Below are 18,426 nucleotides of genomic sequence, written 5' to 3' on the forward strand. Positions count from 1 at the left end.
TTCACCAGGTGTTCCCAGAGGGCCATGGACTGTGCTTTGAGTGCCCTACTTGCGAGAGTGACCTCAGCGAGTACGTGTTGGTACGCAAGCTAGTTGTGGGGCTCCGTGAGCCTGCCCTCAGGCGCGATGTATTCCAGTCCTGTGGTCAGTTCGGCGATGTGGAGACACTAAGGACTTACTGCATAGCATATGAGGCAGCCCAGAGAGACGCTGCCCCAGGACCCCAGCATGAGCCAGTGGTCGCTGCAGACATCTGTACCGCCGCGACTACCACGGACGACGTCATCGCCTCAGCCCGGGCCGGCTCCCGTGTGGTAGCTGCGGTGGACACCATACCGGCGGCAAGGCCACCTGCCCGGTGCGACACCTCACCTGCCGTGCCTGTGGCAAGGTGGGGCACATCCAAAGGCTCTGCAGATCGAGAAGGAAGCCGCGGAATCAGGACGCGATGGCCAGCGCCATGATCGCAGAAGCACGTCTCTCCACCCAGCCCTGCCTGTACGTTACCGTGGCCTCCCCGGTGACATAAATCAGCAATCGGTCCTGGCTGTCGCGGACACCGGCGCCCAGGTGTGTATGGCGGGACGCCAGCTTATGCGTGAGCTCGGGGTGAGTCAGCGCGACTTGCAAGACACAGCTGTGAGCATCAAACACCTTGCTGGTGGGCGCCTGCAAGTGTTCGGAGGCAGCACGTGCACATTCAGCGTGGGCGGACGCACCACACGGGCCTACCTGTACTTTGCCGAGGGCGTGCAGCAGCTGTACTTGTCGCTGGACGTGTGTAAGGCACTGGGCCTGTTACCAGCGGACTTTCCCACTGCACGGGCAACTGTGGGTGCCCTGGCCCAGGGGGAGGACCAGCAACTACCCGCAACACCCACCCAGGCGCCTTATGCCCTCACCGAGGACAACGTGGGCCTCCTGGAGCAGTGGCTCCTGCATCACTTCGGGCGCTCAACATTCAACGTGCATCGGACGCCCCTACCTACCATGGCCGGGCCCCCTCACCACATTCACCTACGCGCCGACGCCCAGCCACTTGCCCTGCACACACCGGCGTCTGTCCCTCACCACTTCTACGATGACGTGCACAAGCAGCTGGAGGACGACGTGAGAAGGGGCATCATCGAGCCTGTCCCTGCCGGTGAACCCACGGAGTGGTGCTCCCGCATGGTGGTCGTGCCTAAGAGGGACGGGCGGCCGCGCAGAACAGTTGACTACCAGCGGCTCAACAAGGCAAGCCTGCGAGAGACTCATCACACCCGGCCGCCCTTCGATGCCATCACCACCGTCCCCAAGCACACCTATAAAACCGTAGCGGATGCCTTCTCTGGCTACCATCAAATACCTTTGGATGAGGAGAGCAAGAAGCTTACCACTTTCATCACTCCGTGGGGACGCTTCCGGTACCGACGTACGCCCATGGGCCACTGTGCAGCGCAAGATGCATTCACCAAGCGTTTCGACGACGTGATATCAGGCGTCCCTCGCAAATTGAAGTGCGTAGATGACACACTCCTCTACGACCACAATGTTGCAGACGCGTTTTGGCACACCTACCATCTCCTGCTCACATGTGCTCAGAACGGCATCACGCTCCGCCCCGACAAGTTCCGGTTCTGCAGGCGGACGGTGTCCTTTGCAGGATACCTGCTTGGGTGGGAGGACTACGCTCCGAGTCCGGATCTCCTGAGCAGTATTACGAAGTTCCAGATGCCTCCTCGTCCCTCGCTGACAGACATAAGATCCTGGTTCGGGCTCGTGAACCAGGTAGCCCCGTTCCTCGGCGTCGCCCTCTCATGGAGCCCTTCAGAGAACTCCTCAAGAGGCCATCTGGCAGGACAGTGTACTGGGACAGCCAGCTGCAGGCAATATTCGAGGCAACGCAGCGCACGATCGGTCAACTAGCCGAGGAGGGACTCCAGTACTACGACGTCACTCGCCCCACCGCTGTGTTCACAGACTACAGCCGGCGCGGCATCAGCTTCGTCATCATGCAGCAGTATTGTCAGTGCGTCACGCTCGAAACTCCACTCTGCTGCCCGGGCGGCTGGAAGCTGGCTCTCTGTGGCAGTCGTCACTTAACCCCGGCAGAGCAGAATTACTCCACGCTGGAGGGCGAAGCCTTGGCTATTGTCTGGTGCCTGAAAAAGCCCGTCTGTTTCTCCTGGGCTGCCCTAACTTGACATTCATCACGGACCACCGCGCTCTCACGAAGATTTTCTATGATAAGGAACTCAAAGATATCACCAATCCACGCGTGTTAAGTCTCAAGGAAAAAACCCTCATGTACACCTTTAATGTCAAATACCTGAAGGGTGAAGCCAACCGCGCGGCTGACACGCTGTCCCGTTACCCCATGCTCCGAGGCAAGCCCGACGAGACGGATCTGGCTGAGGACGAAATGACCTGCTCGGCCGTGGCAGCTGCCACCGCCTGCGCCCTGGAGTGCGACGAAGGCGTCGTCGTGGACCTCAGTATGGTGGAGGCCGAAGCGCGCCAGGATGAGGATTACAGACTCCTCCACGCTCGCGTCGTTGCTGATGACTGGGCTCCCGCAAGGACCAGGAACCGCTCCCTCTTCGACCTTACTACCGGATGAGACGGCACCTGTCTTGCCACGGGGACGTCGTCATGTACGCCACTGATGACGGCCATCTCCGTGTGGTGATTCCCTCTGCTCTGCGCCGCTCTGTCCTGGCCAACCTTCACTCTGGCCACCAGGGCAGGGACTCTATGCTGCGCCGGGCCAGACAAGCCGTCTATTGGCCGGGAATCGACGCTGAAGTGGAGCAGAAACGGCGGCAATGCCAGACGTGCGACATCAATGCCCCTTCTGTCCCAGCAGAGCCACTCATAGCCACCCTCCTCCCTCTATCCATTTCAGGAAGCAGTGGTCGACTTCTTCCACCTGTCAGGGGTAGTGTACGCAGCGTATGCAGACCGACTAACCGGGTGGCTGGAGGTGGAGCATTTCCCCATGACCTCTACCAGCGCCCGTTTGATTCCTATCTTCCGCAGATGGTTCAGGCGATTCGGCATCCCGGAGGTCTTGTCTTGCGATGGGGCACCAACTTCGTGAGCGCCGATGTCCGGGCCTTCCTCTCCTCGTGGCGGGTGCAGCTGCGCATCTCCTCTGCTCACTTCCCGCAATCCAACGGTCGCGCTGAGGTGGCGGTCAAATCTGCCAAACGGCTGCTTCGCGGGAATACGGGACCGGGTGGATCGCTCGACTGTGACGCAGTCGCTGCGGCCATCCTTCAGTACCTCAACACGCCCCTCCAGGACACCGGCGTCTCTCCCGCTCAGCTGCTCATGGGCCGGCAGCTGCGGGACACCGTACCTGTCGCCGCGCAGCACTACCGCGTCAGCAAGCACTGGGAGCGGTTGCTACGGAGACGCGAGAGGGCCATGGCCCGCACAGGAGAGGTCATGTCCACAAGATTCGACAGGGTGACTCGTCCCTTGGACCCTATCCCCGTCGGGCATCGCGTGGGTATCCAGAACCAGCAGACGGGGAAGTGGGACCGCCTCGGTACCGTGGTCGACACGCCAGCTCCACGCCAGTACCTCATCCGCCTACACGGCAGTGGGCGGGCATCCTTCGGAACCGACGTCATCTCCGGCCTGCCTCCCGGGCGCTCCTCCGGTGGCTTCACCTGCGTGCGACTCCCACGGGGCAGACCTCGCCTGCGACGACGGGGCACCACCGCCTCCTCACCCGACACGGCCACGACGGGCGGTCCGCGCCCCTCGCTATCTCCAAGCCTCCGTCTCCTCCCCTGGTCTCCCTTAGCTTGTTGTTCTGTCAGCCCTTTCTTATATGTATTGCAGCACGCCCCTCCATTGCTCTCACTTCTTTGTTTTTTGTTTCTGCACTTACGGGGTTTGCTGCAATGGAGGGGGGGCGTTAGGGTTGGGTCGTTAAGGGTCGTTACACCACGCACCGGCACCACGTCCGAACCTTACACGTGGCGTCTCATAGGTTCATATGCTCCTGTACCTAGTTTAGCTCGACCCCACTGTGCGGGGCACAGGGGAGTCTCACCTGAGCCGCCTTACAGCTCAGACACCTGTCTGCCTGCTCTCGCTCTAGCTAATGTGTGAAATAATGAATGAAAGCTTCAAAACTGTGTTCATTGCGGAAGATTTTACATAACCAAATAGGACATTGCATTGCCAATGATTACAGGAAATTACAGTGCACAAAGAGGATATTATAAGATTATTAGATACTTTGGATGTCAGAAAAGCAATGGGGATGGATGGTGTATCAGGCTGGGTGCTAAAAAAATGTAAAGCTGTTGGATCCAATTTGAGAAATAATTACACTTTCACTAAATGAAAGGAAAGTTCCACTACAATGGAAGAGAGCCAACATATTACCGATATTTAAAGGAGGAAAGGCAACTGAGCCATTAAATTACAGACCGGTGTCACTTACAAGTGTTATGGGGAAGTTGTGTGAAATAGTTATCAAAGAAAAATGGGTTAAATATCTGGAAGAAGAACAAGTTATATTGAACAGACAATTTGGGTTCAGGACAGGATGGTCATGTGTGTTGAACTTATCAAGCTTCTACTCGAGACTAATAGAAGGACTTGAAAGCAGAGATGGATGGGTGAACACAGTATTACTGGACATAAAAAAAGGCTTTTGATAAAGTCCCTCATGGAAGACTACTTTGGAAAATAGAAAACATACGAGAACTGCGAGGAATTTTGCTAGGGATTATCTGAAGGATGAAGATGAGAACTGTGATAAGAGATACATACTCATCTTGGGGTAAAGTAACAAGTGGAGTGCCACAAGGATCAGTGTTAGCCCCCATTATGTTCCAGATTTATGTAAATGACATTCACAATGGGTAAACAGTTACACTAATTTATTTGCTTGTGATGCAAAGCTGCTAAGAGTTATCAAAACCTAGGAGCACAGTTTGCTGCTACAGAAAGATATAAACATAATCTATGAAAGGAGTAAGAAGTAATAATTGGAGTTTAATGCCAAGAAATGTCACGTAATGGAATTAGGAAAGAGCAAGAGAAGACCAGTAAAGAACTATCTGATGGAAGAGGAACAAATAATGAAGATTAAAGAGAAAAAAGATCTGGGAGTGATTATACAGGGAAATCTGAACCCCAAAAAAACACATAAGCAAGATATTTGGAATATCATATAAAATGTTGACTAATATAAGAGTGGCATTTCAATTCATGGAAAAAGATATGATGAAAAAATTATAAGAAGATTAGAATGGATACAGAAGATTGCTACAAAGATGGTGCCGGAATTAAAGGATTTACCATATGAAGAACGGCTGAGGGAAATGGGACTGCCAACCTTACAAGATAGAAGAGACTGAGGAGACCTAATAACAATGTACAAGATAGTCAAAGGCATTGAAAAGATAGACAAGGAAGATCTGGTGCTGGTGACAGAAGAAGATAGAAGCACAAGAGGACATGTAAAGATCAGGATGAGGCAGTGTGTGAAGGATATTGGAAAATACAGTTTTCCACATACAAAGGTGGAAAAGTGTAATGCATTGAATGCATTGAAGTTGTTACAGCACATAATGTGTATAACTTTAAAGAAAAAATTGGATAAATGGAGACATAGAGACAGGACACTATGAGCTCTGCTCGAATCCTGTACAATACAACTAAGTAAATACAACTAGGTAAATACACAACACAAGCCATAAGTTACCTGCAGACAAGTGAATCGATTGACAACTTTCTCCTTGAGGTCTTCAGAACACTGTATTTGTTGCCATATCTCAGCAAATAATACATTGGTCTCCAGCTCTTTACTCAGGATGAACCGCTGAGTCTCCAGTAATCTGTGAAAAACACCTATGTACTCACAGATAATCCAAGTCCTTCTACAATAAACTTCTAATATTTCTCTGTATTCTATGAATAGCTCAGTACAACCATTAAATATCAGAGGATAATTAATTCTCAGTATAGTTTATTATTAATATTATTATTATTATTATTATGTACAATGTGCCATAAGTTGAAACACTTTAATTTGGTGCACTGAGCCTGAACTCACCTTAGTTTTGTGAGGCGATAGAAGAGCGCCACGCCTTCAGTGACAGTTCCACCCTTGGCTGCATACACACCCTCAAGACTGTCCTTCCTCAATGCAACTTGCAAATCATGCACAAACACCTTCTCATCAACTTCTTGTAGACAGATCAAATCCCCATTATAACCTGTGGTATGTGGTGGGGAGTAGAATACAATCAGTGATAAGTATATACACACTCTCAGAAGAGTATCAATATAGTGCAGTGCAATGAATGTCACAGTGATCACCCTGATAGTAATGGCAGGGCTGGTAACTGGTAAGACTGTCAAACAGGACTAACCAGAAACATACATGGGAAAAGTAATGAATATAGTTAATATCTATCTCTATGGTATTAAATCACTGCTTCCCCTGCACACCATAGTGAAGAATGTGATGCCTTTGCTTTAAAGTTTAAATCTACAAGATATAATCATAAACTATCTGACATTTGGCCCTCAAAAACACCAACTTGTTATATTATTGAAGAAAATGCTTTACTTTTGTTTCTCACCTAAGATTTCTTTGACAAGGAGCTGTTTCCTATAGTCCATATCAATGGCATAGGACGGGCAAGAGGGGAAAAGGTTGGTGCGGGCAAACTCACTGTCTGCATACTGGTCAGCCAAGATGTTGTAGGAGATCACACGCAAACTGAATACGAAATTAAACAAATACACACACAGTGGGTTACATCAGGTTACATAGGTGGTTTAATTCACTCTTTTTTTTTTTTAGTGTAATTTTTTCACTATGTATGTACATAATAATTAAAAATAAAACTAGCATACTATTGTTCAGAAATAATCAGTGTCAGAGCTTAAAGTCTAAGGCAATTTCCATACTTTACAAATACCTATTTGTATTATATACTTTTTTTAAAAGTCATGACTGATGAACAAGAACAACAACTACAATTCTGCTGTGCAGAGGAACTCTAACAAACCAACAAATGCAGTCACTCAGTCATTCTCAATAATCTATTCTTATTTGAATACTTCTGAAATAGTAGCTAATAGTTCCTCATACTCATAACTTTGAAGGAATACATGAGCACTAAGTTTTCTATTCTAAGACAACTAATGTAACAAAAATAAGAGAAGCATCACTAACCAATTCTGGCCCGCCTGGTCCTTGGTGACTTGGTGGCGGCGCTCAAAGGGGCATGGACCTGGCCCAGCTGACACCAACACAGATGCCACAGCCTCCGTGTCCTCTCCACACCGCTCACCTCGTCTGGGACTCATCACTACCTGTAGTATTCAATGGTTTCTCTATATGACACTGTATAATGCACTACACATTGTAGCTCAAAATTATAGTTCTGTGTGTGTGTGTGTGTGTGTGTGTGTGTGTGTGTGTGTGTGTGTGTATTTACCTAGTTGTATTATACAGGGGTCGTAGTGTCTTGTTTCCATTTATCCAATTTTTCTTTAAAGTTATGCACATTATGTACTGTAACAACTTCATCACTCAATGCATTCCACTTTTCCACTATTCTAAGAATATTTCATACTTCTCTTGAACTGTTTTGCCTTTCATGGTTTCCTTCAAATCAACACTACCAAAAGTAACTTATTAATCCTTCAAAATTGATCTTAGCGTGATTCAGTCTTTTTTGTTTGTCTCTCAATTCAAAATTTCCTGATTCTTTAATGTAATTTCTAGAACTACATGATAACTTTTCCCATTGGGCTATGATATTTGATGGTTGGACAAGTCTCTGTGTTTTTGTGAATACCAAATCCAGCATAGATGGTTCTTGTATAATCCTTCACCCATCAGTCCAATGTGTTTACTATTACCAGTTGTAACATTTTTTCCCTCAATATTCAGCATGACTGTTTACATCAATTTCTTTACAATTTACATGTTTCCATCTTAGATCTCCCACAAGCAGAACTGTTCTGTCCTTTCTTAACATATTGTCCAGGCAATTTAGTACTTCCATTTGCATTTCTTTGTGTACATCAAACCTCCATGTATAAGTCTTCAGTGACACATATATTACTTTGATACTCCTTCTTTCCCTCCCACTGGTCCTAACTGCTATGCTTAAAACCTCCTTCAGTCCATCACTGTACTGTACCTCCTCCTTGTTTATATGCTCTCGAGCCATTATCAATATTCCTGCTCCTGCTTTTCCCTTTCTGTCTCTCCTCAAACCATTATATCCCTGCTCTTTAAAGTCTTCACATAACTTTGTTTCTGTTATACACACCATATTTGGTCCTTTTTCCAATATACAATCTCTCACTTCCAACCTTCCTTATATAAATCCATCTATGTTTGTATACATGACTCTTAATGCCTTTCTTCCCTTTCCCAAATATACCATTTCCTCAGCCTCATGTCTAGCACTCTCCAGTAGAATTTCTTCTTGTTCTCTATCCTTCTCTTGTTTATTTCCTTAGCTTCACTTCTCAGTTCTCTTTCTTTTTCCCTTTTTTCATGATTCATATCTTTCCTTATCCAAATATTGTTGTATTCTGTCTTACCAACCAGCCTTCTAGTTCTCGCTAATATTTCTTCTACCCCGTTTGTGATCTCATTTTAACTCTTAGTGGTCTTTTAGTCCCCTCATTATATTTACCAAGTCTGTATATTCTTCTACTTCTTTTTAAAGACTGTTCTTCATCTTGGACAGCTGAGGTAATTTCCTTAGCCATTTCTTTTTCCTTTTTCTCTCTAACAAATTTCTCAGGGTTCCCTTTCTCTTGTAGTCCATATATAACCATACACTTCTTTTGGTCTATTGTATCTCACTAATTCTTCATTTTCTTTGATCACTTGTATGACTGTGTCCTTCATTTTCTCTCATTTGTTGCTTAACTACTACTGCAAAATTTGCTTTTTCTTCCTCTTGTTCTGTTTTTCCAGACCATCTTCCATTCTTCCAGTTTTGCTTTGCTTATCCCCTTTCTTGCCCCCACATTAGTGTCTAGCTTTTCCTCTAGTCCTTGTAATGCCACTTCATAATTCTCACATATGCCCTTAAGGACACTGTTTTCCCTTTTTTATTTCATCCTTTTTATTTCATCCAGAGTTTTTTTCATGTCATTGTTCATTTTAACCATATTTTCTAACTTTTCACATTTCTGCCTCAGTTCCTTGTTTTCTGCAATGAGTTGACCTTGTTTTTCAAAAACTATAGTCATCATCTCCCTCAAACACCTAATTTCTTTTTCCACTGTGATTATAATCACAGTGGAAAAATTACTGTGCAATGGATAATTATCCATTGCACAGTCATTTTTTTCCTTCTTGAAGCCAGAAACTTCCCTTTCACTATTTCAACTTCCTAGCTGTCTTAGTCCCAAAGGCATTTCAATCATCTGTGTCTCCTGGATCTGGCTCCCCTGCTGTTTACATTAGCAGCAGCACCATCTATATCAGGGGTTTTCAACCTGGGGTACGCATACCCCAAGGGTCTGTCAGGGGTATGCTCTTTCCCTGTGTCATTAGGGTAAGGGGCACAGAGCTAAGGGGCCTGGCTGCCTGACGTGTACTGTACACATACTGGACAGAGGGGAGCGAGGTGTGGTTGGGAACGCATGGTCACACCAGGCAGTCACCATTCAACAGTCAGGAAGTAAGATCGACTGGTGCTGCTGTTTTTTTGGCAGGTTGGTCTCTTTGGGGCTATTTTCTTTGATGATACTATATCAATATCAGAATGCAATGTCAATTTTAATAACAATTTTTATCGCAAACTGCGTGTCGTTGAAAAGTATAAGAGTAGTTTAGTTCATTTCCTACAGTGTAGTACTGACAAATATACAATGGAATGTTTACCAATGTAAGTTCTTATTTTCCATTTTTACACAAAGTGCAGGGGGTACATTTCTGACATTAAAAATACCCAAAGGGATACGTAGGGGAAAAAAAGGTTGAAAACCCCTGATCTATATTCTCCTCCCTGTCCATACTTTTTTGGCCTCAATGTGAGCAACTTCAAAATAACCTGGGAGACAGGATTACTTTACTAGTCCTCCTCTCTCCCACACAACAGACATCAGTCTATTGTGTGGTACTTTATCAAAGGCCTTTCTCAAGTCCAGGTAGATAGCATCCACCCATCCCTCTCTATGTTGTAGTATGTCAGTCACTCTTGAATAAAAACATAATAAATTTGATACGCACGATCTTCCTTTTCTGAAACCAAACTGCCTTTCACTCAGAATGTTTTCACTTTCTAGATACTCACTCCACTTAGCTTTAATTATTTCTTCACATACCTTGCACAATATACTAGTCAACGATACTGGTCTATAATTTAGCGGTTCCATTCTACTACCATTCTTATATATAGGCACAATGTCAGCTCTTTTCCACTCTTTCGGGACTAATCCTGTTCGTATGGAGGTTTCCACAATATCAAATACTGGGTTCAACAATTGATCCTTACATTCATTTAGCAACCTCCCAGATATGCCATCAGGCCCCATTGATTTATTAATATCCAGATTGCTTATAATTTTCCTTACATCTTCCTTAGTAACCATGATGTCCTGCATTTGCTTTATTTCCGTAGGCCTTCCTCCCATAAAATGCTCCTCCTTTGTAAACACTTTGCAAAAGTTGTCGTTCAAAATTTCAGCTATATCTCCAGCATCTTCATATACTTCTTCCCCGTTTTTTACCTTTTCTATTGCCTCCCTTTTATTTAGTTTTCCATTTATGAATTTGTAAAACATTTTTGGGTCACTATCACAGTTTTCCACCACCCTCTGTTCATATTCCTTCTGTGCTGTTCTCCTTACTTCAACATATCTATTCCTTGCTGTTTTGTAGACCTCTTGATAATACATCACTGTTTTTCTTAAGTTTCTTCCATGCCTTTTCTTTGTTCTTTTTTGCTTCTTCACAATTTCTATTAAACCACTGTTTATTATTTAAAGTCCTCTTTCTGTGATATGGCACAAACTTTTTCACAGCAGAGTTATACAAATCCATAAATTTATCGTATTTCAATTGCATATCCCTTTCCTGGTATACCATGGACCAGTCAATTTCATTAAAGAACTCCCTTATATGGTTATAATTTGCCCTAGTATAATTTAATTTTTCCTCCCTGCGTTCCACAATCTTATTCGTGCTTAATTCCGTATCCAGCTCAAAGCTTAGGACATCATGATCGCTTTTCCCCAAGGGACATTCATGTTCAATTTCCTCTTTAGAGATTCCCTGGTAAATACCAAATCCAACCTTGCTGCAACATCTTGTCCCCTGCACCTTGTTGGTGATCTCACCCACTGTGTCATCAAGTTATTTGTTGCTACCTTTAACAATTCTTCTGCCCACTCACCACTTCGTAGTCTTCCCACACTATTTCTTTGCAATTAAAGTCTCCAACTATCATCACTCTCCTTTCTGATGAGTTCTTGCTTCATTCTGTCTAGAGTATTTCTCATCACCATTTGGTACTGTTCATATTCCCAAGCACTGGTTCTGGGTGGTATGTATACTGTTATAATATTAATGTCCCTCTTGCCATCTGTTATAAGCATACTTATCACTTCCTCATTTCTCTTACTATAGTTCACCTCCTTCACTATCAGATCTTCCTTAGTAAGAACCATTATACCACCACCTCCTTTATTTTTTCTATCATTTCTCCATACTTTGTAGTGTTTTACAACAAACCAGTCTAGCTTTATTTCGGGCCTTAGCTTTGTTTCCACTACACACATTATGTCCGGTTCGTTATTTCTTAGATAATCCATACATTCTAGCCTCTTAGACAGAAATCCATCTATGTTCGTGTAAGTCACTTTTATTCCATTCCTAGTCTCATTCTTCCATGTAATGCCTATTCCGTCTGTTTTATCCACCACTTCTTTATCCTCCCATTTCTCATCCTCCAAAAAACTTGGTCTTTTCCTCCTCTGTTCTTTTGTCATTCCTCTCCTTCACTTTAGTTACAAGCTCCTTCATTTTCATTTGCTCATCTTGTGACATATTTCTTCTTATGTAAATTGTTTTGGTTTCCTCAGAGTCCTTAAGTTTCCAAGCCCTCCTCAACAAGGCCTCCGCTGTCACCTGAGACTTTAATTTCAATATTAATGGTCTATTCTTGCCTTCCTCAAAAGCTCCCAATCTCACACTTTCTTCTACCTCAGCATATAGGTCCTCTTCCTCCACAGAGATCTTGTTCAGTAAAGACTTAATCCTGTCATTTTCCTTATCCCTCCTGTCCTGCCAGTTCCTGTTAGTTTCCTCCCGCAATCCTATTATGATCACACATTTTTTCTTTTCAGCAATATCTCTCACCACATACTCATTTTCCTTTAGTGCCTTTACCATTTCCCTCTGCGTAATCCCTTTATTTTCCTCTTCTTGCTTTTTTTACTATCTCCCTAAACGACCTTTGTACCTCCTGATGTTCATGGTTCACTTCTTTCATCCTAGTATCAATTAGATTAAGGCATTCCTCCTTCCTCAAGTCCCCTTCAGATATTTTCATCTCCATTTCCATGAGTTTAGCCTTCATCTCTTCACATTGTTTCCTTAGTTGTTGGTTTTCTTTCTCCATCTCTACTTTTTCCTTCAATAGCTCTTTATTCGCTAACGTTAACAAATGTTATAGATCTCTTTTTTGAACTAATCATTCTCGGCTAGAACTCTATCCAGTTTTTCTTCTATGGACAAAATATTTAGGAACTTACTTTCCTGTGCCTGGATTCTTGCATCCATATCTAGTTTCTCCAGTCCTTTTGGCGTAGTTATGAAACCTTCAAAGTTTCTGGCTTGTCTAGACGCCATTTTTGTTATTGTCAGCTGATTACGGCCAAAACAATCACCGCCCACACTCTCCTCTCAGGGATCACTCTCCATATCCCTCACTTTCAACACTAAGCGACAGTAGGACATTAACAGGACACTAACTTAGAGTTACCCAGGCCCTGTAACACTATAGGTATTTTTCCTTCTTCCCATCCGCAGCCGGAGACGAGCCGTCCTCTCTCAGCGACGGCGACGGTGCGTGTGTGTGTGTGTGTACACATGCATATATGTGTGTATGTGTTGTAATGTATATTAGATTTTCAATTATTTATTGCAAGAGTTGTATAAATGTAAATGTGGTTGTAATATGTAAGTATCATTATCCTAGCATATATTGGAATGCCGAACAATCTTAGTGTACCGGCCACGGTTCGCCTTTTACTTTCGCCCAGACTGGTACCCCGAATCTGTTGTTGCTTCAGCCTGAGAGGTGTGTTGGTGGAGAGGGTGGAGGAAGTAGACAGTCACTGGGAGAAGTCGGGCTGTGCTACACCTTAGTCCAGTTCTTTGATTGAGGAGGAGGAGACTCTTACGGTAGTGTGTTATCCTTATATTAACTTTTGTAAATAATTTCCCTTATCAACTTATTCCCTACTCACAGGTTTATCAGGAATATTTTTCATCCTCGGCCTTGTTTCTTGTTTGTTGTTCAGTCAGTAACGTATGGGAATTTCCTATTAACTATTTGGTGTTGTCACTCTCTTTCTATTATTCATTAATGACCTTCTTAACCAAACTTCTTGCCCTATCCACTCCTACGCTGATGATACCACCCTACATCTTTCCACGTTCTTTCAGAGACGTCCAACCCTTCAGGAAATTAACAGATCACGCTGGGACGCCACGGAATGCCTGACTTCCGATCTTTCTAAAATTTCCGATTGGGGCAGAGAAAATCTAGTAGTTTTCAATGCCTCAAAAACTCAATTCCTCCATTTATCAACTTGACACAACCTTCCAGACAACTATCCCCTCTTCTTCAATGACACTCAACTGTCTTCCTCTTCCACAATGAATATCCTCGGTCTGTCCTTTGCTCATAATCTTAACTGGAAACTTCACATCTAATCTCTTGCTAAAACAGCTTCTATGAAGTTAGGTGTTCTGAGGCATCTCCGCCAATTTTTCTCGCCCTCCAACAGCTTACTCTGTATAAGGGCCTTATCCGTCCCTGTATGGAGTACTCTTCGCATGTTTGGGGGGGTTCCAGTCACACAGCTTTGCTTGATAGGGTGGAATCGAAAGCTCTTCGTCTCATCAACTCCCCTCCTCTGACTAACTGTCTTCAGTCTCTTTCTCACCGAAATGTTGCATCCCTTTCTATATTTTATCGCTATTTTCATGGTAACTGTTCTACTGATCTTGCTAACTGCATGCCTCCCCTCCTCCTGCGGCCATGCTGCACAAGGCTTTTTCTTCCTCTCATCCCTATTCTGTCCAACTCTCTAATGCAAGAGTTAACCAGTACGCTCAATCATTCATCCCTTTCACTGGTAATCTCTGGAACTCCCTCCCTGCATCTGTATTTCCAAATTCCTACAACTTGTTTTCTTTTAAGAGGGAGGTATCGAGGCATTTGCTCCCCTAATTCTGGCTGACGGTTTTGGCACTTTTTGTACTTTTTGGAGAGCCAGCGTTCAAGTGGGCTTTTTTCTAACTTTCTTTTTTTTGCCCTTGGCTGGCCCTCTTCCCTACGTAAAAAAAAAAAAAAAAAAAAAAAAAACAATTGTTATTGATCAGTGTTATCGATGAGTGCTATCATTCTTATATTTTTCCTGGTGATCATGATTATTGAATTACTGTGTCAGTATCCTAGGAAACTGTGAGATTCTGTTTTGTAGGTACTATACTTGTTTAGGTTAATAATTAATTTGACAGTTTTAACATAGTGTTTGGCATCATTCCTTCTAAAATTAAGAACCTGTTGTTGCAGAGTGAGAGATATTGCCTAGATTTCATAGGGAACTTTGTTGCCCATATTCACAAGACAATTTAGAGCCATTCTAACTCTCATCACATACGTGTATGTAAATAATATAAATTGCAATTACCATTGGCAGTATTTGTAATCAACATGATTCTTAATTATATCTCGCAAACTAGAATAAATGTAGTTAGCTATGGTCTGGCAGATGTGAGGTGCTGACATGGGAAGCAGGGCTTGAGGGACTCTGAGGAACAGAGGGAGAAAGTACTGAGACCAAGATTCCAAAAGAGAAATGAAGAAAAGTGAAAGCAAGCTGAGTCCTTGAGTAGAGTTTGGGAGTGCAATTGACTGAACATGATGGTGTAAGGGCCTGATCATTCCTGTGCCTGCTTGTGTCATGACTGTACTGAGAGGTGACTTGTATACTGATGTGTAATATATAGACTTAAGGATAAGTGTTTTTTTTTCCTCTCCTAGTTGTGACTGTTCTCTACAGTGAGAGTGAATCGGTGATTCAGAGCTGCAGCTGTTGCCAGCAGCCCAAATCTCACAAAGATATGAGATGCTCTTGCCTGCTGGTGAGGCTTCATTTCAATATTATTATTAACTCTTAAATCTTAACAAGAAAGTACGGTAATGGTCCAGTATTCCTATGCCTCCTTATTTTTTCATTGTTTCCTTCCACACCTTCACAAAACCCATTGTATAGCTATGTATCATAAAAGCATAAAATGGCTGTAAAATGTCACCAACCCTCTTGATGCTACAGGTGACTCGGAATTTCTCCCAAGACAAGTTTTCTTATGTACTTCCATGCAGGACTGGTGAGAATGTGGGGTTTTGGGGCAGGTTAGATAAAAAAAATAGAAGTTTCTGGGGAATCACCAAAAAACATGGCAAATACATAACCAGAATCACTTAAAATACACCAATACAGCACATTCTGCAATCTTAATAACTACATAATCAATATATGAAAATTTCACATTATTTGTAGATACAGCTAGCCAATTGAAGTGGTTTGTATGGAGAGATGCGACTGGATTTGAATCAGTCTATGGAAGATGTCTGAACAGGCAGGGTGTTACCTAGATTATTTTCATTGTATTGCCAGATTTTATGAAGAGAAATAAGGTAACAACTTCATAGTAATTTCTTAGCACTGCTAGTTAGGTTAGCCTAGTTTGCTTAGTTTAGATTAGATAAAGTTTAATTTGTTCTGAGGAAGATGTATCAGCAGTGCTTGTTGCCTCAGTTCTAGGTTGTTAGCAAGGTTATGTTATGTTATGTTATATTAGGTAAAAGTTAGCATTAGGTAAGTTCTGGTTAAATAGATACCGGTAAGTTTGATTAGGTTGGTGTTGCCAGCAGTGGCACCGAGTATTCTCTACAGCAGTAAAAGTCCAAATTCTGGACTGTTACTTTTGTGATACTGCGATAATGAAACTATTTTCTTCTGGTACGACATTTCAGTACCTCTCAGGGGAACAAACATTTTTTTTGGGGGGTAAAGGAAGGATGGGGGAATATACAAAGTACTGATTTGTGATGGAAATGAAGTGGGAAACAGGCTTATTCGGACCAAGCTGATTCGGCCCTTTTTCTGGCTCTTTCGGACCTCGATGTCCTGGCTGATTCGGACCTCGACCTTATTGTCCTGGCTGATTCGGACCTTTTCCAGGGGGGACTTTGCATAATTCCAACACTTGTTACCGAGAGGATATTAATTGAATAAGAAAAGGTAAAATTACATTTTATTGAAAAATTACATTTAATGCATTTATTAGGAATACTCTAAGTCTTAGTCTAGGCCTACAATTTCACTTACACATAGATATATGCACACTTCTTGAGTAACTGGCCAGTTGTTATATTCTTATCATTATATTCCTTCCATACTTGTATTATACGACCTTGTATCTCCTTCACCGATTTCTCTGATACCTTTTTAATTTTCCTTCTTTACGAGTTTTATGTGATTAGGTATTTCCTTCGCCTCCAAGTATAGCAAACTTATCAATAAATAGAAGGGAAGGTTACCTTTTTTAGCACTTCTGTTTAATTTGTGATGCCATCCTTCCACGTCATTGTTTGTCCTTATGCTGCGCCCAAAAACTGACCAGTTCTCTACTGTCCACACATTACTGTTTGTAAGTGTTCGGATAATTCAAAACATGATCCGAATCAGCCAAGACTTAGGTCCGAATCCGGTCCGAATTAGCCATGGTCCGAATCAGCCACGGTCCGAATAAGCCTGCATTCAATGAAGTGGATATTCATTAACAACACATTGAAAACTACCAGGAAAAAAATTGCTTTGTTCAGAAGTAAGAGTATGATGAAAGAGTAAAAATTCATCCAGTTAGGTTAGGCTATATGAATAACTCTTCCTGGATGTATCAATGGGACAATGATGTTATAAGTAAAGTTAAGTATGACTTTGAAATGACATGGTATAAATTCACCCAGAAACCTTCATACCTTCAATAATCTTCCAATATCATCATTTTCAGTGAAACACGTGTATCCTGTTGACATTTCCACCCAATTGATCTTGTTCATCTTCGACTTGCACTCCTCCATACTACTAAACTTATTATCACTCTTGTACCACGTGAATGAACTGTCCTCATTCACTCCATTGGTCACTTCTAACTTGCTAGGATAGAGAGGAAAGCCAGCCATGATGCATTTGGGGAGCTCAAGGGCTTTCACAATTGGGGGATTCACATCTAGACTATACGATTTTTCACCAATATCCAGGAAATGATGGTCTGCCCGAGCCACGAAGCACTCATGGCAACTCATGTCCTTGCTCACACTCTCCCCTGCTTGTGTCTTTATATCAATGGGAACAACGGGGGCAGGATCTTCGTTCCTCTTCTTCTTCTTGTCTAAGACCTTCTGTATATTGCAGCTGATCCTTGCCAATACACTGCTCAGCTCCTCCTCACTGGAACGTTTCAAGTTGAACGTCCTGTCTGTATTACAACACTGATACCTGAATGACAGCCCCACCGTCATGGATTCCTCGTCGTGCGTCACCACCACCTTCCTGTCCTCCATCCTGTATAGTCTACGAAGGTGAGGAGAGTAAAAGCGTAGGTGACGGAGACGCGGTATCACGTGTGAGGTGAGGAGTGAAAGCCGCATTGTATACGTCGCTATGGTGCCGAATGCACAGCCTCTTCTCTCTTTCTCTTTCTACTCGTTATCCTTTGGCAATGTTGATTGATTGCTACATATATTATTGAATTAATAAATAAATACAATATTAAGGAATCAAGAAAACATGTTGATATGACTCTGGGGATATAAGAGGGAACAGTTTTCATAAAGGAAAACTTGATAAGAAAAGATAGGGTCAGAAGGTATTGATTGATTGATTGATACATTTATTGTTGAATTAATAAATAATTACAACAAAGGAGGAGGATGGGCCTTGCCATTCAACCCCTGGGCAAACACTTAAGGCTAAAGTATAAAAAATCTAACACTGGACAGTATACACAAGAATACAAGTATTTCAATAAATAAATCCACATATTGCACACCTTATTGCCTAAACATCCTACAGTGTTGGGGCAAACTGAGGATATTCCTTGAGTACATCCCTGAGAGTGGCTGAGTC

The 18,426-nt window shown here is 43.4% G+C and overlaps 1 protein-coding gene across 2 annotated transcripts in view; it reads right to left on the bottom strand.

Annotated features, from left to right (window-relative positions):
- LOC123510876 (2',5'-phosphodiesterase 12-like) overlaps nt 1-17,975 on the bottom strand; it is a 33,947-nt gene extending 15,972 nt beyond the window's left edge. For both annotated transcript variants that reach the window (XM_045266326.1, XM_045266327.1), the window contains exons 1-5: nt 17,277-17,975; nt 7,196-7,335; nt 6,597-6,736; nt 6,065-6,227; nt 5,714-5,846 (exon numbers count right to left, since the gene is read on the bottom strand). In XM_045266326.1, coding sequence (XP_045122261.1) covers nt 5,714-5,846; nt 6,065-6,227; nt 6,597-6,736; nt 7,196-7,335; nt 17,277-17,948 — 1,248 coding nt within the window. In that variant the 5' untranslated portion in view covers nt 17,949-17,975. The remainder of the gene's footprint in view (nt 1-5,713; nt 5,847-6,064; nt 6,228-6,596; nt 6,737-7,195; nt 7,336-17,276) is intronic.
- Between the last annotated feature and the right edge of the window lie 451 nt (nt 17,976-18,426).

Source organism: Portunus trituberculatus, chromosome 30 (genome assembly GCF_017591435.1).
Source record: "Portunus trituberculatus isolate SZX2019 chromosome 30, ASM1759143v1, whole genome shotgun sequence".
Classification (NCBI taxonomy): domain Eukaryota; kingdom Metazoa; phylum Arthropoda; class Malacostraca; order Decapoda; family Portunidae; genus Portunus; species Portunus trituberculatus.